Source organism: Salmo salar, chromosome ssa25, assembly GCF_905237065.1.
Source record: "Salmo salar chromosome ssa25, Ssal_v3.1, whole genome shotgun sequence".
Classification (NCBI taxonomy): domain Eukaryota; kingdom Metazoa; phylum Chordata; class Actinopteri; order Salmoniformes; family Salmonidae; genus Salmo; species Salmo salar.
In genome coordinates this window covers 14,257,940-14,281,112 of record NC_059466.1, presented here as the reverse complement: position 1 = coordinate 14,281,112, position 23,173 = coordinate 14,257,940, and the positions used below count along the sequence as shown (strand labels likewise).

General features: G+C 41.5%; 1 protein-coding gene, 1 long non-coding RNA gene and 1 pseudogene across 2 annotated transcripts; 1 reads left to right on the top strand and 2 right to left on the bottom strand.

The window, feature by feature from the left end:
• Nucleotides 1-3,288: 3,288 nt before the first annotated feature.
• LOC106586212 (FAST kinase domain-containing protein 1, mitochondrial-like) lies at nucleotides 3,289-15,497 on the top strand (annotated as a pseudogene).
• Nucleotides 15,498-15,813: 316 nt separating this feature from the next.
• On the bottom strand, nucleotides 15,814-18,572 carry LOC106586209 (kelch-like family member 41a). The gene is made up of 6 exons (XM_014173228.2): nucleotides 17,380-18,572; nucleotides 17,058-17,215; nucleotides 16,855-16,962; nucleotides 16,518-16,703; nucleotides 16,291-16,437; nucleotides 15,814-16,118 (listed from the first exon to the last, which is right to left on the bottom strand). Exons 1-6 carry the CDS (start codon nucleotides 18,478-18,480, stop codon nucleotides 16,007-16,009), a joined length of 1,812 nt encoding a protein of 603 aa, XP_014028703.1. The 5' UTR covers nucleotides 18,481-18,572; the 3' UTR covers nucleotides 15,814-16,006.
• A 1,334-nt stretch (nucleotides 18,573-19,906) lies between these two features.
• Nucleotides 19,907-20,886, bottom strand: LOC123730521 (uncharacterized). The gene is made up of 4 exons (XR_006761976.1): nucleotides 20,820-20,886; nucleotides 20,641-20,692; nucleotides 20,313-20,425; nucleotides 19,907-20,159 (listed from the first exon to the last, which is right to left on the bottom strand). It is a non-coding gene; the product is annotated as an uncharacterized lncRNA (long non-coding RNA).
• Between the last annotated feature and the right edge of the window lie 2,287 nt (nucleotides 20,887-23,173).

Genomic DNA, 23,173 nt, shown 5'->3' with positions numbered 1-23,173 from the left:
GATGAGAACATTTGCAGAATTTAGGCCAAAACCATCTCATTCCAGCTTCTCTCACTGGGCTTCCCACTAGACCTCTCACTACCATGTGGTAATGAGTGGAAACACCAAACGAAAGCTTCACATTTATGCATCCGGTGAATTTTTTTAATTGAATTGAATTTATTGTATTGCAGAAAAAAACAGTATACGCACAAGAAGTATACATATAAAATAACATATGCTAGGCGGTACAACAAATTACAAAGACTTAAAAGAAACACACATATTCATTGTTTTAACAGCTTTCTTATTCGAAGAATGTAGAATGGTCTTAATGTACTGCTCGAAATCCTTATAGAAAACACGGAAGAGTGGTTTTTTATTATTGTATTTACATTGATGAATATGACATTTTGCCATAAACACAATTAGATTCATGAGTTTTTTAGTTTTTTCCCCCTTATTATAGTTAAGGAAACCGAGCAGCACATTCTACCATAAAAAACAAAAATCATCAAGAATATTAACAATTATAAAACTATGAATATCTTTTCATAATTTCTTTACATGTAGACAATGCTAAAATAAATGCTAAACTGTTTCTGGATGCTCAACACAAAAAGTACAGTTAATGTTAATGTATTTTTAGAGTTTCTTCAGGTAATGATTCGCAAGGTAATACTTATGGATCTTTCTGAAAGAGACCTCTTTGACCCTGTTAACAAGCAGGTATATGTGTGGTAATAACCAGACTTTTCCCCCAACAGATGTTATTGACAAATGTAATCCAGTAAATTGTGACAAAAGGAATGGATACAATATCCCTTTGAAATAAAGCACCTTATATATCTGTTGTTCTGAGGGAGCAAGGAGAAACACATTTTTCCTATTTGAGAGTCAACTGGATTAAGTGAGGGTAGGTCAAGGTGAGGTCTGGTCACACCTCTAAACAACATGAGAGTTCCAGATGAAATAGCATCGCAGTCTTTACTCTTTGACAAAAATTGCGTTGATTAGGAGTGCAAAGGCGAATTTTGTTATTGCACGCATGCATTTCACAGAGTAGGTGTTCCCTAATGAAACTATGCAAATGTTTGCTAATTCACAATTTGATCAAACGGAAACGAAAATAGATTTACACCAGTCAACACTTTGAACACACCGACATTGCATTTTGGTACACCATAATTACTTTAATTTCCAATGAAACGCTGCGTTTGCCTTGCAGCATTGCGTTGCAGTGCGTTCGGTGTGAAACTGTATGTGTAAACGGCTTGACAGAAATCTTAGCAGAAGGTGAATGTTGAACATTTGTTGCATACATTTCCAGATTATGTTGCATACTATTTTGCGCAATGACCCTGTCGGTGTGTTCGAAACGTAAGCGAACGGCAAGATGTTTTCGTAACAGGACGGACGTTGACATTGTCCTGTCCTCACGTGAATAGCACGACACGCTTTTATAATTGTCACTGCTAAGGCTAGCCGACTAAACTCAACTCTATGATTTACGATGAAGTTGGGCAGCGAATAGTGTGGGCGAATTGGAGCTCCGACGTCATATTAAATTACGTGTTTATATATACTGCTCAAAAAAATAAAGGGAACACTTAAACAACACATCCTAGATCTGAATGAAAGAAATCATCTTACTAAATACTTTTTTCTTTACATAGTTGAATGTGCTGACAACAAAATCACACAAAAATAATCAATGGAAATCCAATTTATCAACCCATGGATGTCTGGATTTGGAGTCACACTCAAAATTAAAGTGGAAAACCACACTACAGGCTGATCCAACTTTGATGTAATGTCCTTAAAACAAGTCAAAATGAGGCTCAGTAGTGTGTGTGGCCTCCACGTGCCTGTATGACCTCCCTACAACGCCTGGGCATGCTCCTGATGAGGTGGCGGATGGTCTCCTGAGGGATGGTCTCCAGACTGCCAACTCCTGGACAGTCTGTTGGTGGATGGAGCGAGACATGATGTCCCAGATGTGCTCAATTGGATTCAGGTCTGGGGAACGGGCGGGCCAGTCCATAGCATCAATGCCTTCCTCTTGCAGGAACTGCTGACACACTCCAGCCACATGAGGTCTAGCATTGTCTTGCATTAGGAGGAACCCAGGGCCAACCGCACCAGCATATGGTCTCACAAGGGGTCTGAGGATCTCATCTCGGTACCTAATGGCAGTCAGGCTACCTCTGGCGAGCACATGGAGGGCTGTGCGGCCCCCCAAAGAAATGCCACCCCACACCATGACTGACCCACTGCCAAACCGGTCATGCTGGAGGATGTTGCAGGCAGCAGAACGTTCTCCACGGCGTCTCCAGACTCTGTCACGTCTGTCACGTGCTCAGTGTGAACGTGCTTTCATCTGTGAAGAGCACAGGGCGCCAGTGGCGAATTTGCCAATCCTGGTGTTCTCTGGCAAATGCCAAACGTCCTGCACGGTGTTGGGCTGTAAGCACAACCCCCACCTGTGGACGTCAGGCCCTCATACCACCCTCATGGAGTCTGTTTCTGACCGTTTGAGCAGACACATGCACATTTGTGGCCTGCTGGAGGTCATTTTGCAGGGCTATGGCAGTGCTCCTCCTGCTCCTCCTTGCACAAAGGCGGAGGTAGCGGTCCTGCTGCTGGGTTGTTGCCCTCCTACGGCCTCCTCCACGTCTCCTGATGTACTGGCTTGTCTCCTGGTAGCGCCTCCATGCTCTGGACACTACGCTGACGGACACAGCAAACCTTCTTGCCACAGCTCGCATTGATGTACCATCCTGGATGAGCTGCACTACCTGAGCCACTTGTGTGGGTTGTAGACTCCGTCTCATGCTACCACTAGAGTGAAAGCACCGCCAGCATTCAAAAGTGACCAAAACATCAGCCAGGAAGCATAGGAACTGAGAAGTGGTCTGTGGTCTCCACCTGCAGAACCACTCCTTTATTGGGGGTGTCTTGCTTATTGCCTATAATTTCCACCTGTTGTCTATTCCATTTGCACAACAGCATGTGAAATTTATTGTCAATCAGTGTTGCTTCCTAAGTGGACAGTTTGATTTCACAGAAGTGTGATTGACTTGGAGTTACATTGTGTTGTTCAAGTGTTCCCTTTATTTTTTTGAGCAGTATATTTATCTTTGCTATATTTTGCATGATGCTCTCTTTCTACAGATGTTTCACCAAAGGAACCAAAGGAATATGCAGGCATCTCTCCTTCCTTGTGGATTCTAAGTTATGTGGGCCTGATCTTGGCAGGAGTTACCTTCTGAAGATGTGGCATTCCATTCTCACTTGAACTAGGCTTCCATGGCCTTGTTTCAGCTCCAAGCTGTGACTGGGAGCTTCTACTTTTGCAGGTTTCTGCATGGGGGTGCAGTGAACCGGGACCAGGTTCTAGAGCAACTTTGCATCTGCTAAGGTGAAGACCAAGTGTTGGAGGTGGTGGGCAAGAACAAGGCCAAGCTGACTGTGAACCATGTCTGGCAGTTCCAGAGAGAGAAGCCACAGATGCTGAGAACGGTTGAGTTCTTCAAAAGCCACCCTGAGTTCCTGACTCTCCAGGTGCTGGCTGAGAACAAAATTGAGCTCATGGATGATTTCACGTTGGTGGACATGCTCTACAATGTTCTCAGGTACAGTTGTTGGCTAGGTGGGTAAATGTATATATCTCAGTCTTGAAATGTTTTTTAAAAACGTTTTCACATCAACCTTGTATCTTTGAAGGCTCAATGTGGAACCATATGATTCTCTTGTTCATCATTTGGTCTCAGAGGCTTGGCTTAGATTATACAGGTAAATATTTTCTTTCTATATATTTTGCCATTAAATCCAGCAGAACCATTATCTGTTAACATGGGGGGGTGAGCTGGTGTACAGATGTAAATTCACTGTTTTGCAGATTTTTGATGCTGTCACTGTCCAAGTTTGCTGTCTGCCTAAGTGATCAACATCTGCAGAACAGTCCTCTGCATGGGTCAGATCACTGACATTTTGAATCAAAAACTCTCCACAATTGATGATGCGAGGTACACAAAAAAGATCACTTCCAGTAATCTATAAGTCCTTGATATTACATAAAAATAATTCTGGACATGTCTCTGCAGGACCCTCTACCAGTCACTCCATTTCAACAACTGTGACTTAGACTGGCTGCAAAACAGAGGCTAATGGAACTAGTGAACTCAAGCACAGACCCTTTCTCCTTCACCAAGCTGTTTGTTTCTCTTGGCCCTATGGCAGGGCAGAACACTAACTCATTGATAAGTAATTCTCTTTCAGGCTGGAGAGTACAACACTGCTTTAGGCAGAGGAGTTTAATGCCAGCAGGCCCTGGCTGTGGCAGAGACACTGGAGGAGATTCAGTGTAGAAACCTGCATCTGATCCAAAGTAAGTTAATTCTCTGTTACAGCCTTGTCTGAAAGTTGCATTTAGACAATACAACTAAAGCAAGTTATCTCTCTACAGGATTGTGTCAGTAGTCCACAAGAACCTACATGTTTTCAAGCCCATTGAGATATTCAGGATCACACAAACCCTGATCCTGCTGCATAACCAGAGTCCAGAGCTCTTCACTAAATTAAGGAACATCCTAGTTCAGTGAGTGGTTATTCTAAAGATGTATCTCTGCCCACTATGATCCTGTATGACAGGTCACTCTTATTGCATACTATACAAAGTATGCTAATACACTTTTTTCTCACAGCTACTTGCAGGACAGTGTCTCTACCCATATGAAGTGACCATGCTACCTTCACCTGGACTCGACGAAGGTGTAATTTCATGGGTGGAGGCAGTGCTGCTCCAGTGTAATCTAAATTAACCTTTGCAATGGCCGTCGCTTTAGTGGGTGCGCAATGACCCGTCCTACCGACACAACATGCCCAGCAAGTATGTGCGTCTGCTGCAGACACTGAACCGCTGCGTACATGAGCGCCTGGACTTGGTGTTGGAGGAGCTCAAGTACATGTCAGGGGAATGGTTTGAGGAGATTCACTGGAGACCATGGTTACACTCCAGAGGCTGGAGAACCAGATATCTTGGACTAATGTGCCTGAGATGGCCCTTTTTCTGACCATGACTAGTCACCTCTGTACACCATTAATGGACCGCATAGCTAGCGTGACCATGGAGCACATCAACAAGGTACTTTGAGACATTACATTTTATTTCACATCAGGGAATACTGTTCTTTTGCCTGTATGTATGTAGAGACGGATAGAATGTGAGTCCATAACAGAACCATTTTCTTTCTATTCACTACTCAGCAACTTATGCCACCTTGCTGCCCTTTGCTGTACTGAATTATGATCCACCGAGGGTGGATGAGCTGTTTGACATCTGCATTCAGCACTTCATACCTCATATCAGTAAGTGATTGTGGTTTATGTTACATTTTTGTATTTGGAACTCATCAGAAGGACCAGACAAATTAATTGATCTTCTTCCTCCAGGTCTCTTTGACTCCCATCTGCTGGTACTTGATCCCATCTGCTGCCTGTGGCTGATTTTATTCTTTTTTTCCCCCCGGAGGACCTGATTCGAGAAATCGTCAATGTGGATTTCCTTGCCAAGCTGGATTCCCAGTTAGAAAGTTTGTTATATAATTATATTAGAAATATCCAAATGAAGACAAAGCCAACATCCTGTATCCCCTACTATCTGAAAACGGCATTTTCAGATAAAGCTGATGGGATTAGATAACCTCTCTGTTATGTGGTAGCCCTGCCTGACGCCCAAAACATGCGGCTCCGCCTGCGTCTCATGGAGCTGAATCGGGCTGTGTGGCTGGAGTGTTCAGAGCGGATTGGTGTTAAACTCAAAAGGTGGTTGGGGAACAAAATGGCGCCGTAGAGAGAACACGGTGTTTCAGCGAGCTCACGCGGTATTCGTACATTTATATTCTTACGTTAATCTCCTAGCTTGAAAAAGTGGTAGAATTGGCTAAATAAGTTACCCTACAATGAGTCTTGGCGACTATTTCTCAAAAATCTCCGACAACATGCCCAACAGAGCTACTAAGAAGTCGACCAAAACCGCCATCCGTGTAGATGTGCAGGAGGAGCTAGCTAACGTTAGCGAATCTAACAACATTACAGATCCAGGCACAATGGACCTGGTGATTCAAAGGATGACGGATAACATTACTAAAGTGATCGATGTTAAGATAAGAACGGTCCTGGAAGCAATAGCAGGCCATTCAGCTGAACTACAGAGGGTTGTCAAACGTGTTGATGAGGCGGAAGGAAGAATTGCTACTGTGGAAACTTCAACTACATCCATGGACACTAAGATAAAAGCACTTGAGAAACAGGTGCGCGAAATGGCGGTGCACATTGACGACTTGGATAATCGAGGACGCAGATGCAATATACGTGTTGTGGGACTCCCGGGAAAATTCTGAAGGGACACGTTCAGTAAATTTTTTTGAGGAATGGATCCCTGACTACCTACAAATGGACACTAAGGCTGGTCGGGTGAAGCTAGACAGAGCACATCGCTCTCAAGCACCGATACCCGGTCCCAATCAGCGCCCACGACCAGTGGTTATAAAGTTCCACAACTTTACCGACAAGCAGCGCGTCATGGATGCGGCTAGAAACATCGGTTCTCACGGTAGTCAACGTAAAGGTCCAAAGGTCTCATTCTTCAATGATTATTCCACAGCGGTTGTACGAAGGCGCAAGGCGTTTGATGAGGTGAAGGCTCGACTCAAGAGAATGAAGATCGACTACGCACTGCTGTACCCGGCCACATTGAAGATTATGGTCAACGGATCGCCTAAAAAACTCTACACATCTGAAGAGGCTGCTGCGTTTATTGACTCTCTCGGGTAAATAACCTTAAGCTGCACCTCCGCAGCATTTGATAACGTCTTATTTTATTTTTAATCTGATCATGAAACAGCGGTGTAAGTTCTCATGTGCTCCTGTTCAGTAATATTCGTATCGTTATTATTTTTCTTGCTAAAGTAACTGCCGCCGTAGCTCAGACTGAGATATGTGTGAACCTATATTGGTGCCCAGGCTTGGTTTTAGGTGGAAGAGCCTCAATCTTCTTCTATTGATTTTAATTTCCACATATATAAAGGATGAGGCTATTGAGTGGCAATGCGGACTTAAGAGTCTACATTGGAAAGTTGAAATCCCCTGCATGTTAGCTAGTGGGAAAACCCCCTTTTGGATCTTTTCATGTTTAATTTTTGGGTTTAGTATAGTTTGAGTTCAGGGTTCATATCGTTTGTTTACGCTCAGTGAGATAGAGGAGAGTTCAACACATGGAAAAAGGTACCACCCCATTTTTACAGTAGGATTCAGTCTGGATATTGAATGGTCAAAGCGCAATGGCAGGTAACAGACTACGTGTATGTACATGGAACATTAGAGGGAGCCATAACCCCATTAAAAGGAAGAAGGTACTGTCCTTTTTGAAAAAAGAAAATATTGATATTGCCCTGTTACAAGAAACTCATTTGAATGATAAGGAGCATCTGAAATTACAACAATGGGGGTTTGGTCAAGTGTTTTTCTTATCATTTACATCCAGAAGTAGAGGTGTAGCAATTCTTGTGAAAAAGAACCTACCACTTAAGGTCTTGAAGTGTGTGAAAGATAAATTGGGTCGCTTTGTAATAATTAATGGTACTTTACAAGGGCAGAGCATTTCCATAATGAATATTTACTGCCCCCCCCCCGTCTTCCTCACTAAGGTATTTCTAGACTTTTCAGAATTAAACTCAGACACTGCAGTGGTTGGAGGAGATTTTAATTGTTTGTTGAACCCCCTTATTGATAAGCTTCCCAGTGGTATAGCCTCACTCTCTCCTCAAGCTAAGTCACTTACAGCTATTTGTGATGATCTGGGGTATGCTGATGTTTGGAGAGCTTTTCATCCCTCCAACAGAGAGTTCACTTTTTTCTCTGCACCTCATGGATGTCAGACTAGAATAGATTACTTTTTTATGCCCAGGACGTCAATGCAGTCGGTTTTATCCGCTAGGATAGGAAGCATAGTCATGTCTGATCATGCGGAGGTGATCCTGGACATAAAACTCAACGGGGCATTCAATCAGTCAAGACACTGGAGGTTGAATACAACCATTCTTAAAGACCATACATTCACATCATATTTTATAACAGAGTTTAAAGCATTTTTCTCTATTAACTCTCAATCAACAGATAACCCCTCACTCCTTTGGGAAACCTGTAAGTTGTACGCCAGGGGTCTGATTATGTTATACGCAGCCACTAAGAGGCGGAAAAAGCGTGAAAAGCAAAAAACACTAGAGGGTGAATTAGGAACTAAAGAGAAGGAATACATTGAATCTCCCACTCCTGCCCTATTAAAGGAAATATCAGTCATTAGATCAACGTTGGACTCCCTCCTAACACAGGACGCTGAAAAGAAAATGAGATTTGTTAAGCAAAAGCTATATGAACATGGCGATAAGCCAGGAAAGTACTTGGCGTACCTAGCTAAAAAGAGAGCTGACTCACAGTCAATTGCGGCTATTACTGATTCTGATGGCAATCATTTATATGAAAATAAATTGATAAATGCCTCAATTAAGAAATTTTATGCAAATCTTTATGCCTCAGAACTGCCAAATGACGCACCCAAGTTAATGGAGAACTTATTTTCTAAGATTGAGCTCCCTACTATCTCCGAAGAACAGAGGTCTCTCCTTAATGCTCCTATTACTGAGGAAGAGATAATGTCCGCAATTAAGAATCTGCAAAATGGTAAGGCCCCAGGACCTGACGGGTTTTGTAGTGAGTTCTACAAAGAGTTCCATGGCCTGATCCTTGAGCCATTGCGTGATATGTTTAACCACTCATTTTCAAATGACCAGCTCCCCCAAACGCTGCGAGAAGCCAACATATCACTTATTCTCAAAAAGGGGAAATGTCCGGAGTCTTTTTCCTCGTACAGACCAATTTCCCTTCTGAATGTGGATAGAAAATTGCTTTCTAAAATTCTAGCCACAAGATTAGAGGACTCACTGCCACTAATTGTGAAAGGAGACCAAACTGGCTTCATTAAGGGACGTAGGTCATGTAACAATGTCAGATGGCTTCTTAATGTAATTGAAGTCTACCAACGAAGTGCTATGGACGGTCTTGTGCTCTCCCTAGATGCTGAGAAAGCATTTGATCGTGTGGAGTGGTCTTACCTATTCTTTGCTCTAAATAAATTTGGTCTGGGGGACAACTTTATAAAATGGGTGAAAGTTTTATATGATGATCCTCAGGCTGCTGTCCTTACTAATGGACTACAGTCAAATAGCTTCCCTATACACAGAGGTACCAGACAGGGCTGTCCTTTGTCCCCCCTCCTATTTGCACTTGTTATGGAACCACTGGCCGAGGCCATCAGGGTAACGCCTGCTATACAGGGGCTGCTCATTGGTGATGTTCACCATGAAATAAGCTTGTATGCTGATGATGTCCTGATATTCATTTCTAATCCCGAGACTTCAATCACATCTCTTATTAATATTATTGAGTTATTCAGCGAATTCTCAGGCTACAAGATTAACCTAACTAAATCAGAGGCTATGCCACTTGGTAACCTTCACTCTGTACCTAATACTTCTCCCCCCTTCCCTTTTAAATGGTCTCCCTCAGGTTTTACGTATCTGGGTATATTTGTAACTCCTAAATTCCAACAAATGTACAAAGCCAATTTTGTTCCCTTGTTCGACACAATAAGACAGGATCTGGAGCGCTGGAACTCTCTTCCGATTTCATGGTTGGGTAGAATATCCCTCTTGAAAATGAACATTTTACCTAGGCTACTCTACCCAATCCAAATGATCCCAGTATTACTCTCCAATAAGGTAATAAAGGATGTAAATGGATGGCTAAGTTCCTTTATATGGAGTAAACGCAAGCCAAGACTTAACCTCTTGGGGCTAGGTGGGACGCTAGCGTGCCACCCGTGGTGCACTCCATCAACAGCAGGTGCATTTCAAGAGCGGCAAATTTGAATCCAAATAAATGTCAAAATTCAAATTTTTCAAAAATACAACTATGTTACACCATTTGAAAGATAAACATCTCCTTAATCTAACCACGTTTTACGATTTCAAAAAGGTTTTACGGCGAAAGCATAAATTTAGAGTATGTTAGGACAGTACATTTACAAGAGTTGTGTGTAATGTTTTGTCAAGTCAAAGACAGGGTCACCAAAACCATAAAACCAGCTAAAATGATACACTAACCTTTTACAATCTCCATCAGATGACACTCCTAGGACATTATGTTAGACAATGCATGCATTTTTAGTTCTATCAAGTTCATATTTATATACAAAAACAGCGTTTTACTATGGCATTGATGTTGAGGAAATCGTTTCCCTCCAATAACCGGCAGTCAAGTCAGCGTCACAAATTAAATAATTAAAATTAGAAAACATTGGTAAAATATTATATTGTCATTTAAAGAATTATAGATTTACATCTTTTGAACGCAATCAACTTGCCAGATTTAAAAATAACCTTACTGGGAAATCACACTTTGCAATAATCTGAGCACTGTGCCCAGAAAAATACGCGTTGCGATACAGACTAGACGTCATGTTGGGGAGATCTAAAATCGAAAATACTATGTAAATAATCCATTACCTTTGATTCTCTTCATCAGATGTCACTTCCAGGTATCACAGGTCCATAACGAATGTAGTTTTGTTCAAAAAAGCTCATCATTTATGTCCAAAAATCTCCGTCTCGTTAGCACATGATGTAAGCCAGCCGGACTTCTCGTCATGAACGAGGGGAAAAAATATATTTCCGTTCGTTCAAACATGTCAAACGTTGTATAGCATAAATCATTAGGGCCTTTTTAACCAGAACATGAATAATATTCAAGGTGGACGAATGCATAGCCTTTATAACGTATTGGAACGAGGGTACCCAACATGAAGTAGCGCGCCAGGTGTCTAATGGGACATCACCGTTCCATGGCTCTTGTTCGGTCAGATCTCCCTCCAGAAGACTCAAAACACTTTGTAAAGGCTGGTGACATCTAGTGGAAGCAATAGGAAGTGCCAAAATATTCCTAAACCCCTGTGTTTTTCAATGGGATAGGTTTAAACTCAATACAACACATCAGGTATCCACTTCCTGTCAGAAAATGTCTCAGGGTTTTGCCTGCCAAATGAGTTCTGTTATACTCACAGACACCATTCAAACAGTTTTGGAAACTTTAGAGTGTTTTCTATCCATATATAATAAGTATATGCATATTCTAGTTACTGGGTAGGATTAGTAACCAGATTAAATCGGGTACATTTTTTTTATCCAGACGTGCAAATGCTGCCCCCTAGACCCAACAGGTTAAGATGGCAATATTGCAGCTGCTAAGTTCTATGGGTGGCTTGGATCTGCCCAATATCAGGTTCTATCAGTGGTGTGCCCACCTATGTTATATCTCAGACTGGATCACAAACGATGACTCCTCTATTTGGTTAGACATTGAGACTTCTCTTTCAAAATACCCTTTACAGGATCTTTTTGTTTTTCACAAGTTTCAAGTCTGTAAAAGATCATTGTAACAACCCCATTACACTTAACACACTCAAAGTATGGAGGTCAGTTCAACGTTTCCTGGGAAGGTCCAAACTAACCTCTGCTCTTACACCAATTCTTAACAACCCAGATTTCGCCCCAGGATTGCTGGATGCTGGCTTTAACGTTTGGCTTAATAAGGGCATACGCAGACTAAATGACTTATTTGCGGATAAGATTTTATTGTCATTTGAGCAGATGGTCGAGAAATATCAACTCCCAAAGCAGGACTTTTTCCGTTTCCTACAAGTAAGACATTATATTCTGAAGAGCACCACCTTAATTGGCAACCCTGATATGTCTGTCATTGAAATAATGCTTTTTTTCCCACAAAGGAAAATGTCTGTAAGTCTGTTTTATGATGCTTTAAGGTCCTTTTCCGCTGTCGACACACAGAGGGTGAAACAAGTGTGGGAGAAAGAACTGTCTGTTACTATTGACGAAGAGATGTGGGAGGACATTTGGAAATATGCAAAAACAATATCTATATGTAATCGTACTAGAGCAATTCAATTAAGAATAATACCCAGATTGCATATATCCCCAAATCGCAGACATGCTTTTAGCCCCTCTTCCTCCTCTCCTCAGTGTCTTAAATGTAAAACTGATACAGGCACCCTAACACATTGTTTATGGTCATGTACCAAAATGCAAAGATATTGGTCTGGTGTTCTGGAGGAATTGAAAAGATCCTAGGGGTCGATCTAGAATTGGACCCAGTCTCTCTACTGTTAGGTCTCCCTAGTAGGCATGTAACTTCTGTGGGTAAGAGGAGGCTTTACAACATCCTCACCTTCGCAGCGAGGAAAAACATACTTTTACAGTGGATTAGTGATAAGGTTCCCTCTATTAAAGATTGGCATAAGATACTGTTTGAATGGGTGCCACTGGAATATCTGACATGTACATTGCATTCTAAGACAGATCAGTTCTACAAAGTATGGGAACCTTACCTAAATTACCTAGAACCTGAAGTGTCAGCTATTATGCTGCGAGGATTCTCTTAGAATGGTGATCTATGTATTTCAGAATTACACTGTACGGTCCATGTGGGGAACTCAACTTCTTGGTTTAAACTGAGCTTTTTATTTGTTTATATTATTATAATTTTGAAATTTTTTATTTTTTTAATTATTATTATTATTTTTTTATCTCTGTTTATGTTTGTTTAAAATGTATGTATTGAGAGACGCAATGAGGGGGATGGGGTGAGAGAAGCGCTGAGCGGGGAGAGGGAAATGGTGTGTGTGTACGTGCGTGCATACATACGGATATGTGTAAGTGAGTGCTGTTTTTTTTACCTTGTCTTTGTTGTTGTATCTCTTAATATGGGTGAAAATTTTGAAACTCCAATAAAAAAATACTGTTACAAAAAAAAAAAAAAACTCAAAAGGTAATCAAATGTGTCACCTGTTCTAGTTGTGAGCTGTATTTCTTCTTATCTCCCTAGACTTTGAATGTGTTCTGGACAGACACCACCAGGTAGTGACCTACAGTGAGCATAGCCAGCTGCAGATATCTGACAATGTGAAGGTCCGCTGGGGTTCTGACTCTGTAGGGAAGGAGAGGAGTGAGGTCCCTCCAGGGGCACAACGGTAGGAAACTTGATTGGTTGATTTCAGAACTTTTGGTTGAAAAAGTGTTGCTGATGTTCTGTTATCATGGGTAAACACATTGAAGGGGATTTCATACAGTGAGGGGAAAAAAGTATATGATTTTGTACGTTTGCCCACTGACAAAGAAATGATCAGTCTATAATTTTAATGGTAGGTTTATTTGAACAGTGAGAGACAGAATAACAACAAAAAAATCCTGAAAAACGCATGTAAAAAATGTTATAAAATGATTCGCATTTTAATGACGGAAATAAGTATTTGACCCCTCTGCAAAACATGACTTAGTACTTGGTGGCAAAACCCTTGTTGGCAATCACAGAGGCCAGACGTTTCTTGTAGTTGGCCACCAGGTTTGCACACATCTCAGGAGGGATTTTGTCCCACTCCTCTTTGCAGATCTTCTCCAAGTCATTAAGGTTTCGAGGCTGACGTTTGGCAACTCGAACCTTGAGCTCCCTCCACAGATTTTCTATGGGATTAAGGTCTGGAGAATGGCTAGGCTACTCAGGACCTTAATGTGCTTCTTCTTGAGCCACTCCTTTGTTGCCTTGGCTGTGTGTTTTGGGTCATTGTCATACTGGAATACCCATCCACGACCCATTTTCAATGCCCTGGCTGAGGGAAGGATGTTCTCACCCAAGATTTGACGGTACATGGCCCCGTCCATCGTCCCTTTGATGCGGTGAAGTTGTCCTGTCCCCTTAGCAGGAAAAACACCCCCAAAGCGTAATGTTTCCACCTCCGTGTTTGACGGTAGAAATGGTGTTCATAGGCAGCATTCCTCCTCCAAACACGGCGAGTTGAGTTGATGCCAAGGAGCACCATTTTGGTCTCATCTGACCACAACACTTTCACCCAGTTGTCCTCTGAATAATTCAGATGTTCATTGGCAAACTTCAGATGGGCATGTATATGTGCTTTCTTGAGCAGGGGGACCTTGCAGGTGCTGCAGGATTTCAGTCCTTCATGGCGTAGTGTGTTACCAATTGTTTTCTTGGTGACTATGGTCCCAGCTGCCTTGAGATCATTGACAAGCTCCTCCCGTGTAGTTCTGGGCTGATTCCTCACTGTTCTCATGATCATTGCAACTCCACGAGGTGAGATCTTGCATGGAGCCTCAGGCTGAGGGAGATTGACAGTTCTTTAGTGTTTCTTCCATTTGCGAATAATCACACCAACTGTTGTCACCTTCTCACCAAGCTGCTTGGCAATGGTCTTGTAGCCCATTCCAGCCTTGTGTTGGTCTACAATCTTGTCCCTGACATCCTTGGAGAGCTCTTTGATCTTGGCCATGGTGGAGAGTTTGGAATCTGATTGATTGATTGCTTCTGTGGACAGGTGTCTTTTTTTTTGACAGGTGTTTTTTTTTTTTCTTTGGACAGGTAACAAGCTGAGATTAAAAGTGTGCTCTCATCTCAGCTCGTTACCTGTATAAAAGACACCTGGGAGCCAGAAATCTTTCTGAGTGAGAGGGGGTCAAATACTTATTTCCCTCATTAAAATGCAAATTAGTTTATAACATTTTTGACATGCGCTTTTCTGGATTTTTTTGTTGTTATTCTGTCTCTCACTGTTCAAATAAACCTACCATTAAAATTATAGAATGATAATTTCTTTGTCAGTGGGCAAACGTACAAAATCAGCAGGGGATCAAATACTTTTTTCCCTCACTGTATGTGCTGAACAAGGACTTTTTTCCTTTTTCACTTAGTGTTGCTGTGGACTTCTTGGATTCCAAATCATTCTACAAACCGTCTCATCACATGAAAGGGGAAACCATGATGAGAAAGAGACATCTGGAGATTCTGGGATACCATGTTGTCCAGGTATGTGTGTGAAATGTCTGTCCTCAAAAGTGGTATTAATCTATATAACATTCTACATCAGTGATTAATGGTAATGTCATTTAAACAGATCCCTCATTTTGAATGGAACTCTATAGAGCTCTCTACACAGGATGCATGGAAGGAATACCTTTAGGAAGAAGATAGTTACTGAGCTTTCCTGAAGCACCTAGATGTTGAATCAGTGACACGTGTTTTATTGCTTTTGCTACTGATGTGAGAGGAAAAGTCTGCCTTTGGAAATGTATATTTGCAGGCAGATCATTGACAATTGATGTTAAGCATCAGATTTTTATCAAGTGCTCCTTATTGCCTACTCCAAATCCTAGAGTGGACATGGAGTTATGTCACCTCCTGCCAAGAGATTGTATCATATGAAGTGTAACGTTTGTCAAACAATAGTAAATGTTTGTAATAAGAAATAGCATTGTTTTTGTGGGTTTGATACATCCAAATAATCTGTCTCACATAAATAAAATACAAAAAAGCTGTAGGGTGCAAACATTTTCTTTACAAAGACAGGCAGGTTTAAAAGAATTCACTGAGTTAGTTCATGTAAATTCATTAGGCCCTTATCTATGGTTTTCACATGACTTGGAATACACAAAACTGCACATTATAGTGTAGCCTTTTATTGTCCCCAGCACAAAGTGCACCTGTGTAATGATCATGCTGTTTAATCAGCTTCTTGATATGCCACACCTGTCAGGTGGATGGATTATCTTTGCAAAGGAGAAATGCTCACTAACAGGGATGTAAACAGATTTGTGCACAACATTTGAGAAATAAGCTTTTTGTGCAAATGGAACATTTCTGGGATGTTTTATTTCAGCTCATGAAACATGGGACCAACACTTTACATGTTGCGTTTTATGTTTTTGTTCAGTATATTATGGTGAGTTCCAATAATGAAGGATCCGGATGAAAGTCAATCTAAATACATTGTTTTAGCAGTCCTCCATGTTACATCTAGACGGTACAGTACTTATTGTGTTCTTGTTCACAATTTGGGCATTTTGGCTGCATTGAGACGCATAGACACACAGGAGGCCCCTGAGGCATAACGCATCGCTTTGAGCATCCCGGTCCACTCTTTCTTATCCTCTTCATACCTGCCACAGGAGAAAAGATAAGTTTTACGTTATGCCTTTGGCACAGAACAATAGTGTCAGTGGCACCATTTCACCATTAGACCTTATCAAGGAGCTTTTAATATAGACCAATCTCCAAAGACGGCAGCAGGGTACATGGGATTGGATTCAATTTGGGTACTAATTTACTTACTGCCAGATGTCAATGATTTCCGTTGGGGCAACTTTCTCGTCCTCCGTCGCCACAATGGTAAAGCCTCCAACTGCATACAGCAATCCTCCACTGCTGACCAGGTTTACTGAGCTCCTCTCCTGGGGGAAATCTGTGAAGGGCTCCCACCTGGAATGGGGATCATTGTTAATTGAATGGTTTTGTTACATTGTTGCTAATCATACAGACTTCAACGTCAAGGCACATACTTGTTGGTTCCAAAGTCATATGCTTCAGATGCAGCGGTGAGACCATCTTCATTGACCCCTCCAGTCACCACAATTTTCCCATTGTGAACGACTGCCCCAAACATGGATCTTGCCATTTTCATTGCAGCCACCTCTTTCCACTCTGATTTCTTGTGGTTGTACGCAAACATCTTATTGATGGCTTTGCTTTGATAAAAACAAGGATGGAACATCACAATGAGGATTATAAAATGACACATTTATTTTACATCATGCATCTACTATTGCATGCCTTTCCTGTATAAGTATCAAACAATTAGAAATGACAAGGTGTGTTTTGTCTAAAGAGCAAGCTTACTTGTCATCCGTCTTCCCTCCGATACAGTACACCAACCCATTCTGGGAAACAACACTATTACCATGGATTTTCAGAGGTAGCTTTTTGGTCTCAGCCCATTTCATCTTCCTAGGGAACGGATAGAAAGGATCAAATGTGTTTCGGGCTCCTTAGTCATGTAGTGACAGGAAATAAGCATAGGAATATGAACTCATCCTACTTACTCAACATCATAGCACATTACAGAGTCAAGAGATTCGTTGGACTGTAGATCTTTACCAGCTACAGCAAAGATGAGATTGTCAAATTCTCCCATACTGAACAGACATCTGGGAGAGGGCATAGGGGGCAGAGCTATCCAATCAGCAGCAAGGATGTCCAGCTGAAAAAAATACCCAGATATTAGAAGGTTACAGTAATCAAGCTATTTCTGATGACAGAAAAGTTTGGTGGTTAAAGATCATCCCTTGCTAAGTCATGGTGTTACAAATGGTGTTGATTTAAAGTTTTATCAGCTGCGGCGAATGAAAACGCAAAGCTTATTACCTGATAGAAGTAGCATTGTAATGGAGCTTCTTTATCCTCTTCATCGACAAACAATCCTCCCAGGATGAAGAGATCATTTTTCTTTGATGTCAGGCTGACATGGTTGCGTGGAATCTGCTCAGTCATTGCAGCAAGGAAGCATTCGTTCTCAACGCCATCATAGGCCACTGCAGCAGTGTCGTTGATCATCAAGACGAGATCTTTGGCATACATACCAATTCTCTTGATATCATTCAGGTAACCAGGTAACCTGTTATCCTCTCCTTCTTTACTGTTGACTGCATCCTTCCCTGACTCTCCTGTCTTATTCTCAGGGAGTTTCCCAGCAAAGGCATCTTTGATCACTTTGGTTTTTTTGAGGAGCTCAGGGTCAGCCTTGATGATGTCATCCTTTTCCACTTTCTCATTGAAGTACTTCTCTGGGAGTAAACGGAAACGGATGCAGTCAAAGGCCTCTTCTAGCGTCTTGACACGGTTCTCCTTGTCTTTTCGAATCCATTTCATCAAGGATTCAAACACCACCTCCTCCTTTTCTACATTGAGAGAGTCCGCTCCGATGACAGCAAAAAGCTCATGAGAGGCAAGCTCTAAGAAGTCTTCCTCCTTGGCCAGGGTTTCAAAACGATCTGCAATGTAGTCTCGACTTGCCAATGCCAGTCTGGGGCAGTTGAGCACCAGTGCCATTCTGAATATGGCCATACAGTTAACCGGGGACAGCCTCTTCTGTAGGAAATTCGCACACACTGTGAACACTGAGGGGATCTGAAAACGGTTTGCCACAGCAAAGATATCCTGCACATTGTCATCTGTGATGTCAATCTCTGCTGAATACATGTAATTCACAATCATCTCCATGATTGTGGGGTCCAAATTCTCCAGAACAACCTCCTTATCCATTTCTTTAGCATCGCCTGAGAAGTAAAACTCTCGGAAATAAGGACTACAGGCTGCCAAAATAAGTCTATGGCAGGGCAAGCTTCTGTCTCCCACTTTCAGAATGCAGTCAATAAACTTGTTCTCGTTCAGTAGCTCTTTCAGGCCATCCTGGAGCAGGGTGCTCTGAAACAGGCGCAAATCTTCCCTTACAGCTTTCGGATCCATGCTGAAAGAAACGCGACTTGACAAAGAACGTGGAGGATGCAGCTCTCAGCACTCTGTCCCGACTGGACTGAGCAGTATAGACACCCAGGTCTGAAGACCCTACAATATAACTATGGCCCTCTAAATATAGCCACTCACTCCATTGAGGAAGAATTCAGGTTGGCCGTATCACACAGCTGTCACAGAGTGAAAGAAACAACTGTGGACCCTTGTCAGTGGTAGTTGGCAAACAATTATTGTTATATGATTACTTCACACACACTGCATTTGTAAGTGACTGGTGCAGTTCTGTGTCGTGAGGAGCATACAAACTCAATTACAAGTGCAACATCCTGTATGAATCATTAGGATTTTCCCCTTTATCACTTACAAAATGATTTATGTTTTACCAGTGATTGTCATGATTAGAGTAAAATAGTATATAAGGCTTCAAATATACAAATAGTGAACTTCAGAGTACCCTGAAGCTGTTATTATACCTTTATTTATATCAATTACTATGATCCTTTTTAGTCCTGAAAATCTTTGGTGATTTATTTGTGTGCGACTCATGTTTTATTATTAAATGTGAGTATATTTCCAAAGGACTGACCTTCCTCATAGGCAGGGTCAATGAGCAGCTGCAGATACAACAGTCTGTCCTCATGAACCATTTGTAAAATACTTGAGCTCTTCTGGCACGTTTGTAAATAGCCTTTAGATCATTGTCCAAAGAACAAATGACTCAGTTTTCCCCACATGCCACTGGATTATGAGTCTTCAACTCATTCTCAGTCTTCAACTCATTTAAAAAAAAACTGTTAAGACATTCTCAAAACTAAGGAAGGTCAGACAATTGCCTACTATACTTAAATAGTTTAATTATTGCATCTAAACAACAACACAATTCAACTATTTTCTTTTACAATTTCTATTTAATTGAACAAGTAAACGTTTACAATTTTAATTTATGGCACACTATTTTTTCTTACAGGTTGCCCATACATGCATCAGGTCTACGTCTTTATTATATACATCAGACCTATGAGTAAATATACAAAATATTTTGTACTTTTGCAAATGCTTATAAACAACCGTCTGGCTAAAACCAGCACTTTTACTGAAACGTTGATTAATGTGCACTGTCCCTGTAAAAAATAAAACTCAAACTCAAACTGTAGTGTGTCAATTGTGTCATTTAAAAGAAAGGGTGGATTTGAGGAACTATGTTCACCTAACTCGCCTATCAACGTTCATGCTTCAGCCCATAACTTCCCACAGTCCTTGAAGTGTGAACCCCTCCTTCAACTTCTCAACTGCAATTCCCAGATCCTCGGAAAACATAGGTTCCCGGTCTTGTTGCTTATTACCATGAGAAAAGTAAGCCTTAGAGGCAAACAACAGTAATCAGTAATGACAATGGCAATTATAGGAGGTTATGTGTTCAAACCTTTTGACAAAGTACACCTCAGTCTGTATCAACACGATAGGTACTAGGCAACATAAAGCCATGTTTGCGGTATGTTGTGTAACATGACTTAGCAACCTGCTATTTTCAGAGTGTGAAAACAAATAGCGGATTCCCAGAGGAGGGATGACAGTCTAAGCACACTCACGGTGAAAGCATCAGTCTGCTCATCGGGCTCAAATTCCACATCATCAGGGAGTTGGTCCACCGTCAGCTCCTCCAGTGGCTGAGGCTGGAATTATTGTTGGGAGAGAGAAAAAAGTTGAAGGAGAATCACGCCACACAAATTCATAATTCAATGTCTTGTTAAAACATGGCAAAGCCATAACGCATTGAACTATTTTTGTGATAAGAAAAAGTGTGGTACAGTATAATATAGAATGACCTTTTTCTCCATCTCATAGTCCACTCCAAAGATGGAGTGAGTTGATCTCTTTAACTTCATCTTGAAGCGTATACCATTGGGTCGATCTTAAATCAAAGCACATATCCTCCACTCTCCAAACAAAGAAAAAAAGATGTACTCAGGAGTATGCCACAACAGTAAATGGCATGCAAAAGCCAAGTTATTTTCTCTGTGTTTTCTGTCATCTTTTAAAGCTGATACTACATAAATATACTATATATGCTTTTAAACTACTAGTTCTACATGTAATTCTATGGTACACAGTAAGTAAAATGCCACCGGTTACGTTTGAAATGATCCCAATTACCTGCTGAGAGCTTTGTATCACTAAAGCTAGGCCAAACTTTGAGTCTCTTATTCTGGGAAGAGGGAAGAGAGGTGACAATAAGGAAAATAGTTGATCACTTTCAATACCTCAAAAGGTCATTTGTTAGACTGGACATGCCAGCTGGTTTTTCGATTACTTCATTTGTTTACTACACTTACAATTTGAAGGTAGGGAATGCTGACGTTCATATTGGCATGCCAAACAATCGGAACATTAGCGATGAAGAAGGTCCCCAGATTACCCTACAAGATACAATTCAGGACAGTTAGTTTCCTTGTAAACGCATGACACACTTTTTAACTTCAAATACTTCCTGAAGGATTAACTAGCTAGTGTAATTGATTTGTACCTGGTCACTGGATAAATTCCACACCCCGTTGATTTTGTTATACGCTTCCTCTCGAGGCAAAAGCCTGTTGTTTATTTTGAATGAGAGCTCCTCCCAGCTTCAGGTCACGGTACATTTCAGAGGTCTCATAAGCCCTACAGCAGAGGGATATGGACAATTAGTTGACGAGACATTAAATTAAACTCAGCAATGACTTGACTGAATCATATATCATGACATAATCTGGAAAAGTGTCACAAGTGTAATTTCTTGTTTTCTAGGTATAAATATCTGTGAGCAGCAATGACCGATGTAAATAGTCTTGACTCCCTGGATCCACATGGGTGAAAATGGACTCAAATCTAATATTGTTAGACTTTGTCAAGATATACAGTGTTTCAGTCTGGCCTCTCAATTTCTGAAAAATTCAATTGTTAGTAATGGTGGTGACATCTGTCTACCTATATAGTAAATTGATAGACAGACCAATATACTTACAGAGTTAGCTGTCCTTGTTGTAATGTCAATGATGGAATAGTATCCAACTGCTATGAAACATAAAGAACATCAATGTCACTCTGTGTTGTTAGATTACATTTTTGGGGGGGGGAACAATACTTGCTATTACTTATGATTGTCTTTGTGGTCCACTGTGGTACCATCAAAATCCAAAAGAGGGCAGTATTCATTGACATGAGAATAATAAGGTTATCCCTTTGCAGAGTGGATTCCTCTCTAGCCATGTCAAGGAAAGAGAAATAGATGTATATAGGTAGCTAGGTCTAGGTGTACTCACACAAATTGACTCTTGGCAGAGCCAAAGAATGACAGATGATCCTCAGATTTGTTACCAGGAGCCTCCCTGCAAGTAAGGGATCCTAAGTGGCGCAGCGGTCTAAGGCACTGCATCACAGTGTTAGAGGTGTCACTACAGATCCGGGTTCGATCATGGGCTGTATCACAACTGGCTGTGATCGGGAGCCCCATAGGGCGGCGCACAATTGGCCCAGCGTTGTCAGGGTTAGGGGAGGGTTTGGCCAGGGTAGGCCATCATTGTAAATAAGAATTTGTTCTTAACTGACTTGCCTAGTTAAATACAATTTAAAAAAAGGAGTAAGTACTGTATATTAGTGCAGAGGCGGACCCATAACCACACGTTCGCTGGTTCAAGTCCCACCTAGTCCGGCTGTTTACCTTTGAGGCCTCAGTTGCTACATTGATGTCAACCCACATAAAAAAAAATACTACAGTACTTACTATATAATTCTGTAGTATACTGTATAATACTATACTACACACTATAGTATCGCTCAATCATGTGTAGTACTTATTATATAATGCTGTAGTATACTATAGTAAATACTATTGTAATGTCCGCAAAAACACTTGTTTTTACTACAGTATTCAATTAGCATATAACCTGCCCATTCCCCTCCCCCATATCCCAATTTGTGCCACCCATAAGTAAGAAACCTACATTACTATTTCATTGAGATTCAATGGCAAGGTACATAAAGATGTAGGAATTCAGATATAGCCTTCCCTGTAGCTCAGTTGGTAGAGCATGGTGTTTGCAACACCAGGGTTGTGGGTTCGATTCCCACGGGGGGCCAACACAGAAAAAAAAATTTAAAAAAATTATGAAATGTACTAGTTGTATGAAATGTATGCATTCACTACTGTAAGTCGCTCTCAATTAGAGCGTCTGCTAAATGACTAAAATGTAAATATAACGTCATTATTTTTAGCACTATCTACAGTGTTCTTAAACTATGCCATTTGGTGAGACGCAGACCTGGTGGTGAGCGGGTGGGTAACTACACATCCGCCACGCTGATCCTCAACACAGGGGCCCCTTATGGGGTGCGTGCGCAGTCCCCTCCTGTACTCCCTGTTCTCTCATGACTGCACGGCCAGGCACGACTCCAACACCATCGTTAAGTTTGCTGAAGACACAACAGTGGTAGGCCTGGTCACCGACAACGACGAGACAGCTTATAGGAAGGAGGTTAGAGACCTGGTCAAGTGCTGCCAGGACAACAACCTCTCCCTCAACGTGATCAAGACAAAGGAGATGATTGTGGATTACAGGAAAAGGAGGACCAAGCACGCCCCCATTCTCATCAAGTGGGCTGTAGTGGAGCAGGTTGAGAGCTTCAAGTTCCTTGGGGTCCACATCACCAA

What these genes read in the sequence shown, in the direction of transcription:
- LOC106586209 (XM_014173228.2), bottom strand. Translation starts at nt 18,480, where the DNA reads ATGGATCCGAAAGCTGTAAGGGAAGATTTGCGCCTGTTTCAGAGCACC. An exon ending in GTAATGTGCTATGATGTTGA is followed by an intron (nt 16,963 to 17,057) that starts GTAAGTAGGATG and finishes TCCGTTCCCTAG; the next exon opens with GAAGATGAAATGGGCTGAGA. An exon ending in GAAATCATTGACATCTGGCA is followed by an intron (nt 16,119 to 16,290) that starts GTAAGTAAATTA and finishes CTCCTGTGGCAG; the next exon opens with GTATGAAGAGGATAAGAAAG.